Here is a 14,306-nt window from a genome sequence, read left to right on the forward strand (position 1 = left end):
CAGATGTCATTCTAGGCTTTATGAAGTTAGTTTTTCATCCCTTCTAGGATTAGTTTTACAGAGGAGGGGTGAGTAATATTTGTAAAGTAGTAAAGCTAATGAGAATAAGAGGTGATTGTGGGCAGAGTCATGTAGCTTGCAATTCACACAATGACAAAAAAGCCCCTTTGGAATTTATTTATTTATTTATTGAGGGGAAACTTCTCAGTACCATAAAGATGCCAATAAATTGGAGGGAAATCTGAGAAAAACAACACAAGTAATTATAGGGCTTGCAGAATTAATATGAGGAAAGATTAAAAACTAAGGCTCGATTCTATATTCCGAGAACATGAGTGCAGGAGTCCTCCTACGCAAAAGGGACTTTCATTGACTTTAGAGGGACTCTACTCAAGAACAGGGGTTCACCCGTGGTGATCGGATTTCTAGGTTAGGACTTAAATGTGTACACGTTGGTAAAATGATGACTAAGGCCCTGATTCTTGTAATTCCTACATGTGCTTAATTTTATATGCACAAGTAATTCTATTAATTTCACTGGGACTACTCACATAGATAAAGGTGGGTGCATGTGTGTATGTAAGTGTTGCTGGATCGGGGCTGAAAGGTGATTTTGGTATAGGGTGACCAGACGTCCCGATAAAATTGGGACTGTCCCAATTTTTAGGCATTTGTCCCACTTCCTGAACGATGTTTTTTTGTTTTTTTTTCTTTTGTTTTGTTCTGCCGGCGAGACTCTGCCTTTTTTTTTTTTTTATTTCCCCCCTCTGCCGGTGGGACTCCGGGTTTTTTTGTTTGTTCGTTTGTTTTTCTCTCTCTCTCTCTCTCTCTCTCTCTGCAAGCGGGACTCCATTTTTGTTTTGTTTTTGTTTTTGTTTGTTTGCTCTGCCGATGGGACTCTTCTCTCCCCCCCCCCACCCCACCCCCCCCGTGTCCCAATATTTTCTTCATCCCATCTGGTCACCCTACTTTGGTAACTGAATGCAACAGAAGATTGCCAACACTGAGGCTATGTCTATGCTTAAAATGCCACAGTAGTGCTTCAGTGTAGACACGCTACAGTGAAGGGAGCAATTCTGTTGTCGCTGTAGTTAATCCACCTCCCTGAGAGGCAGTAGCTAGGTCGACAGAAGAATTGTCGACGTAGCGCTGTCTACACTGGGGGTTAAGTTGGCATAGTTGTGTGTCTCGGGGGGTGGGGATTTTTCTCAACACTGAGAGACGTAGCTATGTCAATGTAAGTTTTCAGTGTAGAACAGCCCTAAACAGAGAAAGGAATTGCTTAGGGTGGTACTAGTACAAGGTAAAATCAAATGAGTTATATTTTAGGCTGACTATGAGAGAGGTTTTCTTAAAAGTGCTATCTGTTCTGCTGTGAAATAATCACCCAAAGGAAAGGGCAGAAACTTCCACTGTTTGAGGTTTTTTTTTAAACTGGCTTGGACAAAGCACTTAAAAAATACTGGTAAGAATCAATCCTAGATTGTGAGCAGAATGGTTTAGGAAGCTAAGACCCTATTTTCCATAGCTTTGTGATTGGAAAATACCTGAGGATCTCACCCATGAGGGAGCCATTTTTAAAGTAAATCATTTTCCCCTGAATACTTTTAAAAAAAATTAACAAAAAATGGAAAAAACCCTTTGATTGCTTACAAATTTTATAATCTCAGTTTTCAAAGAGCAGTTTGGTTTCACTGACCAACTGCTAAATCTGTTGTCCCACTAATGTGGCATGTTAAATTTATATTTAGGGAAGCTTGTTTCTCAGAGTTTTCTATAGTTGAAAGCATCCCAGAAACAATTAATGTCTTAAAAAAAATCCTCCCCACACTGTGAAGATCTTTGAAAAACAATTTTAGTATACTCTGTCTCTAATACAATTCCATGCAGGGGCGGCTTCAGGCACCAGCACACCAAGCACGTGCCTGGGGCGGCAAGCTGCGGGGGGTGGCCTGCCGGTCGCCGTGAGGGAGGCAGAGAGGCTGCCTTCGGCGGCATACCTACAGGAGGTCCGCCGGTCCCGCAGTTTCGGTGGCAATTTGGCGGCGGGTACGCCGAAGGCGCGGGACTGGTGGACCTCCCGCAGGCATGCTGCTGAATCTGTGTTACCAGCGGACCTCCTGCAGGCGCACCGCCGAAAGCCGCCTGACTGCTCTGCTTGGGGTGGCAGAATACATAGAGCTGCCCCTGATTCCATGTTTCTTTTTCACTCTTATCTATGTTCAATCACATGCCTATAAACTCTCATTCTTCCTTCTCATTTGCTTCTCTTCTCCCCCTACCTGTCCTTCCTCAGGCAGAAAATAGAAGTCATTATATTGTCACAAAGATAGAGAGGTGACCTGACTTGCATCAAGAAGGAAAATAAGATGAGAATTGTGTGTGCGTGCCAGGGAAATAATTGGTTTAAACGCATGCCTTTTTAGTATGAGACAACAGTCCAGAAAGCATTCATAAATATGCAAAACTCAGAATTATTTTTAATATTTTTGTTCAATTCCTGGTGTTAATGTGACATTTAATAAAATCCAGTGTTAAGGTCCTAGTTGTCTATACTACCCCAGTAAACCATTTTGATTCTCTTTAGTTTTGCAGTTTGCTGGGGAAACAAAAAGGAAAATCTGTAGGGGAAAATATATTTGGAAGAGAGTGTTTGTTAAATAGGAATACAGAGTAATATTCATAGTACAATAGAACCGCAGAGTTACAAACACCAGAGTTACGAACTGACCAGTTAACTACACACCTCATTTGGAACTGGAAGTATGGAATTAGGCAGCAGCAGAGACAAAAATACTATGATAGCTTTTAAAAAAATACAGTAGAACCTCAGAGTTACAAACACCTCGGGAATGTCAAATATGGTACAATACTGCGTTAAACATAAACTACTAAAAAAAAAAAGGGAAAGCAGCATTTCAAAGTTTCAAAGCTGTATTAAGTCACTGTTTAGTTGTAAACTTTAGAAAGAAGAACCATAACATTTTGTTCAGAGTTGAGAGTATTTCAGACTTATGAACAATTCCATTCCCAAGGTGTTTGTAACGCCGAGGTTCTACTGTATTTTTTTTAGAAGCTATCATAGTATTTTTGTAACACCAGCATCTAAAGAATAGTGGACCAGCATGTAAATTGTTGAACAATGGATATAATCATCTATATAGTGACCAAAATTAGATTGTGAACAATTTATAGGGAAGATTAAAGTTGCAAATAAAAAAACCATAATGTTACAAATATTATGTTATTTAAAAAAATCAGAATTTAAGTATTTTAACTTACTGTTCACTCTTTAGGCTGCCTTTATGTATTTTTAGTTTTTGCAATAGGAATGTAGTGATCAATTTCACTTTAGTTTGTAGTCAGTTTTTAGTCACCTTAACTTTTCACATTCTCATGCAGTAGCTCAGTGCTTTAGTAATTGGGTTGTAGACACTCTAGAGGCATGTTCATTTGCTTTTCAAAACTTTTTTAAAAAAATAATTAAAACACTTCTGTTACTCTGGGTTTGGATTTTTATGAAACCTAAAATCTGGGGCAATTCTGACCTGACTGTTTTAAAATATAGCACAAATTACAGTTTTAAAGGAACAGTCAAATCTTTTTCCTCCCTCTTTTGTTATCTTGTAAAAGAATCTTTTGTAAAAAGAGGTATATGCAAAAACCCCATGAATGTTTGCAGTTAACTTTTGAGATAATACACTAGGTTCCAAATTCTCTGTTAATATAAATTGGTACAACCCAATTGAAGTTTGGAGCTCTGCCAGTTTATACCACCAGCAAACTTAACTTGGATATTTTTGATTCAAACCCTATTTTTGCCCTGCTGTAACATGACTTTGTTTAATAGGCGTTTTAGAGATTATGTAGCCTATAAACTGCTTATTGATTTATTTTTTCAAAATTAAATGCTAACCTACTTGGGTTTATCTTTTTTATTCTTCCTAGAAATCAAGACAAAAGTTTTATGTGCTTTCAATGTTCCCATACCCTTCTGGAAAGCTGCACATGGGCCATGTTCGTGTCTATACCATCAGTGACACAATAGCACGGTTCCAGAAAATGAGAGGGATGCAGGTAAGGAAAGATTTGCAGTACAGTAGAATCTCAGAGATATGAACAGCTTGGGAATGAAGGTTGTTCGTAACTCTGAACAAAACTTTATGGTTGTTCTTTCAAAAGTTTACAACTGAACATTGACTTAATACAGCTTTGAAGCTTTACTATGCAGAAGAGAAATGCTGTTTTTTAACATCTTAATTTGAATGAAACCAGCACAGAAACAGTTTCCTTACCTTGTCAAACCTTTTTTTAAACTTTCCTTTTATTTTTTTTAGTCATTTATGGTTAACACAGTACTGTACTGTAATTGCTGTTTTTGTTGTTGTCTTTGTGGCTGCCTGATTGCATACTTCTGGTTCCAAATGAGGTTTGTAGTTGACCGGTTGATTCGTAACTCTAGTGTTCATAACTCTGAGGTTCTACTGTAATTCATAGGCTCAGGAGCACACCCAGTTATATTAGAAATGTATGGCAAGTGCTGTACTGTTCTTAGCAGCACCCAAAATTTCAGGCCCAGAAAACACAATAGAGAACACTACTGTTGCTGGCTGTTAAAGTGCTGTTTCAAAGCCTCTGTCAACTGGATAGCTCCACACTGGGCTCTAGTAATGACCCTTATGTCTGGCTGTTCAAACTCAGCAGACAGCTTTCCACCTTCGCCCTTCATCCTTGTGGCAGCTTGTACTCCTTTGCCTCTCAGATATTGTGCAGGACGCAACAGGGAGCTATAACCATAACAATATTTTTCTCACCGAGATCCAGTCTAGTGAGTAAACACCACCACCGTCTCTTCAATCTACCAAAAGCACATTCAACAGTCATTCTGCACTTGTTGAGCTGGTAGTTGAATTTCGGAGCTATCTAGTGGCTGATGTATGGCTTCATCAGCCAGGGGAGTAAGGGGTAGGCTCGGTCACTATTGGTATTTCAGTATCACCAATGGTAATCCACCAGTTGGGAAAGAATGTCCCTGCTTGTAGCCTCTGAACAGTCCTGAGTTCTTAAAAATATGAGTGTCATGCATCTTTTCTGACCAGTCCACATTGATAGCAGTGAAGTGTCCTCATTGATCCACCAGTGCTTGCATAACCGTAGAAAAATAGCCTTTTTTTGTACTCTGTGTCAAGGTGGGCTGGTGTCAAAATAGGAATATGCATGCTGTCTAATGCCTCACCGCAGTTTGGGTACCCCATTGCTGCAAAACCATCCACTATGTCCTGCACATTGCCAAGAGTCACAGTCATTTGTAGCAGGAAATGATTCATGGCTCTACACACTTTCTTGACAACAGTCCCCACTGTAGATTTTCCACTGACCAGTAGCAATCTGGAATTGCAGGTTTCCACAGTGTGATCACCAGTCTCTTCTCCATTGTCAATGCAACTCTCATTCTGGTGTCCTTGTGCTGGAGAGCTGGGGCAAGCTCATCACACAGATCCAGGAATGTGGCCTTTCGCATCTGAAAGTTCTGCCGTCACTGCTCATCATCCCAAACCTGCATTATGATGTGATCCCAGCAGTCAGTACTCATTTCTCAGGCCCAGAAGCAGTGTTCCATCACTTGCAGCTGCTCCATGAACACCACCACCAACTTTGAATTATTTTTTGCTATGTCCTTTAACCAACTGTCGTAGAAGAAACCATCAAGTCCCCCATTGTTGTGGTACTTCCTGTGGGTCTGCCAGTACAGAATAATCATGTGTCCTGTATGTGCAGTGTTCATGAGAATAGTGCAGAGCTCTGCAGGCTCCATGTGTCTGTCAGAGATGGTGGACAGCGATAAGTGCCACACAAGTTTGTGGGATTTTTTTTAAAAGCATGAAAATTATGGCATATAGATGGTGTTATAGGATGGAGAAAGTTGCGTGCTGTGCACTTAACCTCCTAGGTCTCAGAAATCCTGAGTCATTTCTACTTCACAAGAGGTGAAAATTTCCCCAAAGGCATTGCACTGGATGGTGGCAGGTGGCACTTGGAATATTTACTTATGGTATACTGCACTTTGCATTGACACAAGCACTCCATGTGATTGTACACAGCACTGATGCAAGCAGCCAAGTATGCATATGCCTGAGTAGTATACAAACGGTGGTGGTAGAAGATGAAGTAACTTGCATAAACCAAAGCTTGTAGTGTAGACATGGCTTGAGGCTATCTCATTTACATTAGAAAAGCCGGTCTTTATTTCTAAGGTTGCTTCACTTTCATTATCTGAGGAGTTGTGAAAGGCTTTCCTCCCAACCAGTTTTTATATGAGATAAAGTTTCAGACCTTGCATTTCAACTTCTTTTTACCTTTTATGTGAGAAAAGACTATGTGAAGTGTATTAGAAGCAGTGGTTCAGAACACTCTGAATTTCCTATGGATCTATAAATAGGCATATCTTTTTCTTTGTGTTAATCTGCTTGAAGATCTATTTATGACTAATGATGGGCAGCCAAAGAATTCAACCTTTACATACCATAACAGACATAAAAGGTCTCTCAAATGATTTTCACTGTGTGTCAAACTCAGAGCTGTTGTGTCATGATGAACGTTTACATGAAAAGAAAAGTTCTGAAGTCTTTTTGAAGTTACCAGCCTTGCTAATTCCTACGATGTAGGAATCAGTGTCTTTACTCTTTAATTTCTCTTTCAGATTAATTTCTTGTCTGTTTTTTCAAGAGGCTGTCTCAGCTTCTAAACTTCTACAGATTTGCTCTGTGTGATGATTACAACAGACAAGGGGTTGGGGGTTTTATTATATGTGGAATTTGAAAAGCACAAGAATAATAGCTTCATTTCATTACCTGACTGGATTTTACTGAATATGCAGTAAATGAATGACAATTTTAAAAAAATAACAAACCAAAATATATCTTTGAATGCATGAATTGGAAAGATTTTTTTTTGTACTTTATACAGTGAAAAAGCAAGTTTGGGTTTTGCAGAGCTATAAATTCTTAAATCTCTCATTTTCCAGATAGAAATTCATAACTTTTAATATTCAAAGCAAGTCTTATTTTGAAATGTTTTTCTTGGTGCAAATTTTAAAGTTAGAGAGCAATGCCATTTATACTTGGTTGCTTTCCTTAAGAAATGGATACAGTAGAAAGGAGAATCTTTGAAACAATGTCACATTTAAGGACTCAGCATAAAGATCATAGAATCATAGAATATCAGGGTTGGAAGGGACCTCAGGAGGTCACCTAGTCCAACCCCCTGCTCAAAGCAGGACCAATCCCCAACTAAATCATCCCAGCCAGGGCTTTGTCAAGCCTGACCTTAAAAACCTTTAAGGAAGGAGATTCCACCACCTCCCTAGGTAACCCATTCCAGTGCTTCACCACCCTCCTAGTATAAAAGTTTTTCCTAATATCCAACCTAAACCTCTCCCACTGCAACTTGAGACCATTACTCCTTGTTCTGTCATCTGCTACCACTGCAAACAGTCTAGATCCATCCTCTTTGGAACCCCCTTTTAGGTAGCTGAAAGCAGCTATCAAATCCCCCTCATTCTTCTCTTCTGCAGACTAAATAATCCCAGTTCCCTCAGCCTCTCCTCATAAGTCATGTGCTCCAGCCCCCTAATCATTTTTGTTGCTCTCCACTGGACTCTTTCCAATTTTTTCACATCCTTCTTGTAGCGTGGGGCCGAAAACTGGACACAATACTCCAGATGAGGCCTCACCAATGCTGAATAGAGAGGAATGATCACGTCCCTCGATCTGTTGGCAGTGCTCCTACTTATACAGCCCAAAATGCCGTTAGCCTTCTTAGCAGCAATGGCACACTTTTGACTCATATCCAGCTTCTTGTCCACTGTAACCCCTAGGTCCTCTTCTGCAGAACTGCTGTCTAGCCACTCGGTCCCTAGTCTGTAGCAGTGCATGGGATTCTTCCATCCTAAGTGCAGGACTCTGCACTTGTCCTTGTTGAACCTCATCAGATTTCTTCTGGCCTAATCCTCTAATTTGTCTAGGTCCCTCTGTATCCTATCCCTACCCTCCAGCCTATCTACCGCTCCTCCTGGTTTAGTGTCATCTGCAAACTTGCTGAGGGTGCAATCCACGCCATCCTCCAGATCATTAATGAAGATATTGAACAAAACTGGCCCCAGGACCGACCCTTGGGGCACTCCGCTTTATACCAACTGCCAACTAGACATGGAGCCATTGATCACTACCCATTGAGCCCGATGATCTAGCCAGCTTTCTCTCCACCTTATAGTCCATTCGTCCAGGCCATACTTCTTTAACTTGCTGGCAAGAATACTGTGGGAGACTGTATCAAAAGCTTTGCTAAAGTCAAGGAATAACACATCCACTGCTTTCCCCTCATCCACAGAGCCAGTTATCTCATCATCGAAGGCAATTAGTTTAGTCAGGCATGACTTGCCCTTGGTGAATCCATGCTGACTGTTCCTGATCACTTTCCTCTCCTCAAAATGCTTAAAAATTGATTCCTTGAGGACCTGCTCCATGATTTTTCCAAGGACTGAGGTGAGGCTGACTGGTCTGTAGTTCCCTGGATCCTCCTCCTTCCCATTTTTAAAGATGGCACTTCATTAGTCTTTTTCCAGTGATCCGGGACCTCTCCTGCTCGCCATGAGTTTTCAAAGATAATGGCCAATGATTCTGCAGTCACATCCGCCAACTCCTTCAGCACCCTCAGATGCCGTGCATCCGGTCCCATGGACTTGTAGAACTATTCTTCTGTCTGATCCTGTCAGACAAGCCAGATAGGTCCCACTAGCTCTAACCCAGAATATAAATGAGATGAGTCTCTTTCTTAGGTAAAAAGGGGACTTAGGGGAGTGCCAGTGTGGTTTACAATGAGAAATCCTAGGCATGGCCATGCTTGGGGGGAAGCTGAGGCTGATATTTATTTTGTTGTTTAACTTCTCAAAAAAGGAAAACTCAAAAAACGACCGTTAGTTTGGACATTATATTGAGTTAGGAGCAGAGTGGGAATGCTGCTTGCTTATATAGGCATTATCTACTGGAGAAAGTTTTACTAATTTAAATAAATTGGTCTTATATTGACTTAGCTTAAATTGGAGAGGAGTTGACTTAAGTTAGCTCAATATAATGCTTAAATAAGAGTGAGTGTCTACACAAGGGAATTACACGTATTTAAATTAGTTTCTAAACCAATTTATGTAAATACATCTGTATAATTTGCTCAGGTAAGTGATGGGCTGGTATCTCTATGGGGACAGAGTTAAGCAGTTTGGGTACTATTTTGGATAAGTCCAACTTTAGTGTTTCATCTTTCCAGATTTCCAAAGTTTGATTTTTTTTTTAATTTAAACACTAATGTAAACCAGTAATATTTGCCTGAAACCTTAATTTCATTTTAACAACTTTTGGGGGGGGGGGAAGGGGTTGGGAGGGGAATGTGTATTTGCTGTTTTCTTTCTTTCTCTGTTGCATTGGGATTTCACTTTATGATAGAGCACCAGGTGATGCAAATGCCGTGTCGCACTTAATATGAACAAGCAGGCAGGAGGGCTTCATTAGCCAGAGTCTTTGTCTAATTGCAGTACAGTAACACCAGCAACTTACGTCCATGTGTTTTTTCCGAGTGTAAGTGTAATGTCATATGAATATATAGTCACATTTGAACATATGGATGAATGATGTAATAACAAGGTTTCATTATATTACTTATCAAAAAGTATTTTTGTAATGTATGGGGAGTCATTTGTGAGACCTGCATAGACAAGTCCTCAGCTCATGTAAACTGGCATAGCCCTATTGAAGTCCATTTTATGTCCCCTGAGCCTCTGGCCCACGATCCTTGAGAATGGCTCCACTTATCCACAGTTCTCTCACTGGACTGTATGTAAACCTAAAGCCCTGTCATGTACCTGGAATAGGTTGTTGAATAAATGACTTCTGGTGTAACATATCTGTTTGTAGGACAAGTTGTTTACTTTTTAATTATTGAAGACAAAATTTGAAGACAAAAATCTTAGCGCAAACACCACAAACTGTGCTGTTGCTAAAAATGTGTGCTTAAAGTAATACGATAATACGGATGTTGCCCAGGTACAAGTACAGTTAAAATAGATCTTCAGACATGTAGTGTTAATTACAAATCTTGTTACAAAACTTAATTTAAAAATATGCTATGGAAAATCAATTTGTAGATTTAAACTTACAAGAAAAGCACTCTCTAAATAAACTAACTTCAAACCAAAATAAATTTAAGTTACTGCTTTATCTTCATTTCTCCCTGAATTTACACATACCGGTACTTTTATGTAAGTTCAAAGAGAGAAGCTTTGCGGCAACCTATGACATTTTCCTTTCTGTATTTTTTAAAATATTGTTTTCTTTATTTTGAGGGTGTTGTGTCCTTTACAAACCTTAGAAATACTCTTGACATTTTTCAAAGTCATCCAACCTGCCTCTATTTGAGGAAAAAAATTCTATTGCACCATGCTATTGTTATCAAGGCAATTTAAATCATGATTTAATTCATCACGTGAATAAATAATTGATTTTAATCCACCTTTCCATATGTACTACTTCTATTTTCTAAAGAAAGGTGCATTCTCATTGGTTGATATAGCCATTAAAACATGTTTATTTACAACTAAATAAAGTCTTTACACTGTAGTTTTTTTGCTACCTAGGGGGGTACACAGTAACTACATACATTTATTTAAGCAATTATAAATCTTAATATTTTCAGATTCTTATTTATTGTACAATTTTAGTATATTAGAAGATGTGAATGATGTATTGCTTATTTAGTAGATAATTAACTTTTTGTTCATAATATGTCTCAAGCTATATTAGGATGATAACTGGACTTTAAATACACAAAACAGCATATAACATTTGTTTTTATTACTCAAAACAACCTTACATGTTTTGGATATATAAACGTCTCGTATCAAAATATGTTTCACATTTGCAACCAAATGATTTATTAAACAGAGGGATTAACTGTAGCAAATGAATTAAATTGATTATTTCTGGTCAATCTGGGAAAATTTTCAAATATGCCTAAGTGAAAGTGACTGGAACTTAAGTTTTTACTTGCCTAAGTCTCTTGAAAATGTTGCATTCTCCTAACTTACATAGGCTTACCTTTTGTGCCATGTTTTAAAGCCCTAGTTTGACCTCAAAAGTAATGTTTTTTTCCTCTGATTCTTTCTTTATATAGAAAAGAGCCGTAACGCTAACTTTTTTTTTTTTTTTTGAGAAAGGCTCATGGATTAAGCATATTTATTTTTACTGAAATGTTTTAAGAGTTTATAAAAAGTTATGGCTTTAACATATTTTGTATAAATTCAGATTTCATTTTAAACAGGTTTATTTTTAAAAAGAATTATTTATAATTTAAATAACAAATTAAAAATTCTGATTTAAATAAAAATGTTTTAAATTTTTTTTTCAAGAAATCAATGATTTCTATCTACAGTGTTTCTAACAAATTCTTACACCGATTGATCATTTTTGTCCTTCGTGGGCCTGAAAATAATTCTCTTAAGAATCGGTAAACAGAGAGAGATCCAGTTTATTTGTTCACATGGTGTTATTTTAATAGAATCGTCGACTGAAATTAATACAAGTGAGATTCAGTCATTTACAGGAAAACTGGAAATCATACTATAGAGATAGTCTGAAAATTATTATAAGATTGTTTAGTTTGGAAGTGACATCTAATCCATTCCTCTGCATTGTGGCTGGATTTATTTTATTTATACTTAAAACAGGTCCTAATAGATGGGATTCAGACTAACTGAACATTTCTAGTATCATTTCCACAACATCCCAAGGGAATTTGAAAAGATTTTTTTCTCTTAACCACATCACAACTTCCTCCTTTTGAAATGACTTGAGTTTCTTGTCTTCCTTATGCTAGTGCTTTTGGAAATGTAGGCAGTTGATGGTATTGAAGAGGGATAAGCATATCTGTCTAAGTCTTATAAAGCACTTGTCACCATGACATGTTATACCAGTGCACTTCAGTTCTGATCTTCATTAGCTTTATTTCTACTAGCTTCTCCTGAGGAAATGTTGCCCATTTTGTTAAATTATTAGATGGTTCCTGTGTTTCAGATTAAGTGAATAGCACTATGTCTAATGTGAACTGAGTCAAATTTGAATCCAGGTTTCCAAAGGCAAATAACTAAGATGTTAATTATCTGACTGACTCTTTCACGTTAAAAAAAGAGAAATCGTTGGGGATGCAATTAAACATGATAAGAATGTAAAAGATTATGGATGTGAGACCTCATTGTGTTGTCTAAGCAATTTTGGTTGTGTGTGGACATAGCATAAGACAAAGAATAATTTTGCATTTTTTATTTCTTTTGAGAACAAGAATAGAAATAAATGAGAGCATTACATAAGCAGAGTTATTATGATGATAGAAGTCTGTGGGTTGATTTTTTTTTTAATTGGGCACTAGATTAGCAGAATGTTAACAGGCAACACTGTTGCAGAGAACTGTTGAAATAGTGCTGCTTGCTATATCATATATAGTAGTCAAATATTCACAATTTTAATGTTACCAGTTGTTCCTTGCCTGCCTGATTTTTAGCTGTTACATATCTGTTTCTGTTAGCTGATAAATTTAAAAGGCAATTTGAAGACTTGCTCAGAAGGAAAGCTTGTTTTTAAAATTTCATTCTCTCCCTAATGTGTAGGCAAATAGAGGAATGTAGGATTTGTCTTAACCTATTAGACCATTGGCCTTTCAAATTCTTTACCACTTAAACAAGACCCTTTGTTTTTGCCTGATGTTGTCTTCTCCTTCCAGCTTTAAAATAAATGAAACCAACATATAAAGTTTATTAAATGGATGAATTTTTTGGCACTTATTGTAGTGTCTGAGCACTTTAAGAAATTTCAATCTTCATAATGGAATGCAGCACACCATGAAAGAGATATTACAGTGCTGTGACACACTATTCCTTATATACCAAAGACTCTAATAATGCAAACAAGCTCTTTGTTTCCTTTTAGCAATTAAGCAAAGGTCTTTCAATAGCTTTTCATACCTTCTCTAATCAGATTGATAGAGACATAAGGTTGAATATTGTCAGAATATTGTTAATCTTGTATCATGAAGCACTTCTTGATCTCACCCAGTAGTCACTCACAAACATGGAATACACTGTCTGACAAGACAGAACATAGAGAGATTGCACAGTTTAAAACCTTCTGAGAGAAGGGGAATGGAGGGAACGATCTTAAATCTTCCTCTTCCAGTTCTGTAGTCATGTTAACAGGGCCTCCTGGTTAACAGTGACAAGTCACTGACAGAACTGGTAGTATGAACCTGAGCATCTGACTTCTGTCCATTGTCCTGAGAACATGGACCACATCATGAGACTAGCACAGTTGCTGTGCCATGACCTAATGTTAAGCTTGATTCTTTGGAATCTAAAATATTTCAAGATATCACTTTCTCTTGGAGTTGGCCCAACTGCACCCTTCTCAGGGATCTTTCCTAGAAAAGAACATGATACGAAGTAACCATTTTATTGTTGTAACTTCATGGGCCTCATATAAAATATCAAATGCAGATTACAAAATACCAGTCTCTGAATAGCTGTTGCTTGCTAATAATATGACAATCTCACCATCAAATTAATAAGTGTTAGGCATCCTGAGACTTAGAGAGAAGAGCCTGAGCTAGGAGAGGGGTCCATTATTTGTTTCCTCTTTACCTTGTGGGTACGGAACAACTATCAGCTGTGCTGAGAAGCCTTGTTAGGAAGGGGCTGTTGCTGTGCTAAGTGATCTCCAAGTGAGCAGAGTTGGTCTGTTGGTTGTATAACCACAAGAAGTAGTGACCTTTGTCTTAAGTCAATGTCAAGTCAAAATATAAGAAAGTGATTGACTTTCTTGCATTTCATTTGTTCATCTGTAATGCTGGGGGAAATAGTGTGTTTTCTGATGGTGCCTGAATCACTGTCCATGACTAAGGAACTGATGTGCATACACATGTGTTATAAACTGTTTTCTTCCTGTCCTAGTTTGTTTGTTTTTCCTTCTTTTTATAAAATGACAGGTCCTTATATTCTTTTCAGTATTATTTGAATTTGATGTATCTTCTGATATACAAGTAATGTGTGTATTTCATGCATTCTTCCCTGATTTCTACCCTGTATTTCACTACTGTAGAAATCATACTCAGCTGAATAGGCAGCTTTCTATTGTGCTTTGTCCATGTTAACTGAGTAGACCTTAAGTATAGTATTGAGAGCTGTGTGGGGACTACTGCATTTTATCTGTAGA

General features: G+C 38.0%; 1 protein-coding gene across 3 annotated transcripts in view; it reads left to right on the forward strand.

The window, feature by feature from the left end:
• Positions 1-14,306, forward strand: part of LARS2 (leucyl-tRNA synthetase 2, mitochondrial) — a 114,125-nt gene that overhangs the window by 4,109 nt on the left and 95,710 nt on the right. For all 3 annotated transcript variants that reach the window (XM_045002995.1, XM_045002994.1, XM_045002996.1), the window contains exon 3: positions 3,949-4,077. In XM_045002995.1, coding sequence (XP_044858930.1) covers positions 3,949-4,077 — 129 coding nt within the window. The remainder of the gene's footprint in view (positions 1-3,948; positions 4,078-14,306) is intronic.

This window comes from Mauremys mutica, chromosome 2 (assembly GCF_020497125.1).
Source record: "Mauremys mutica isolate MM-2020 ecotype Southern chromosome 2, ASM2049712v1, whole genome shotgun sequence".
In the NCBI taxonomy this organism is placed as follows: Eukaryota; Metazoa; Chordata; order Testudines; family Geoemydidae; genus Mauremys; species Mauremys mutica.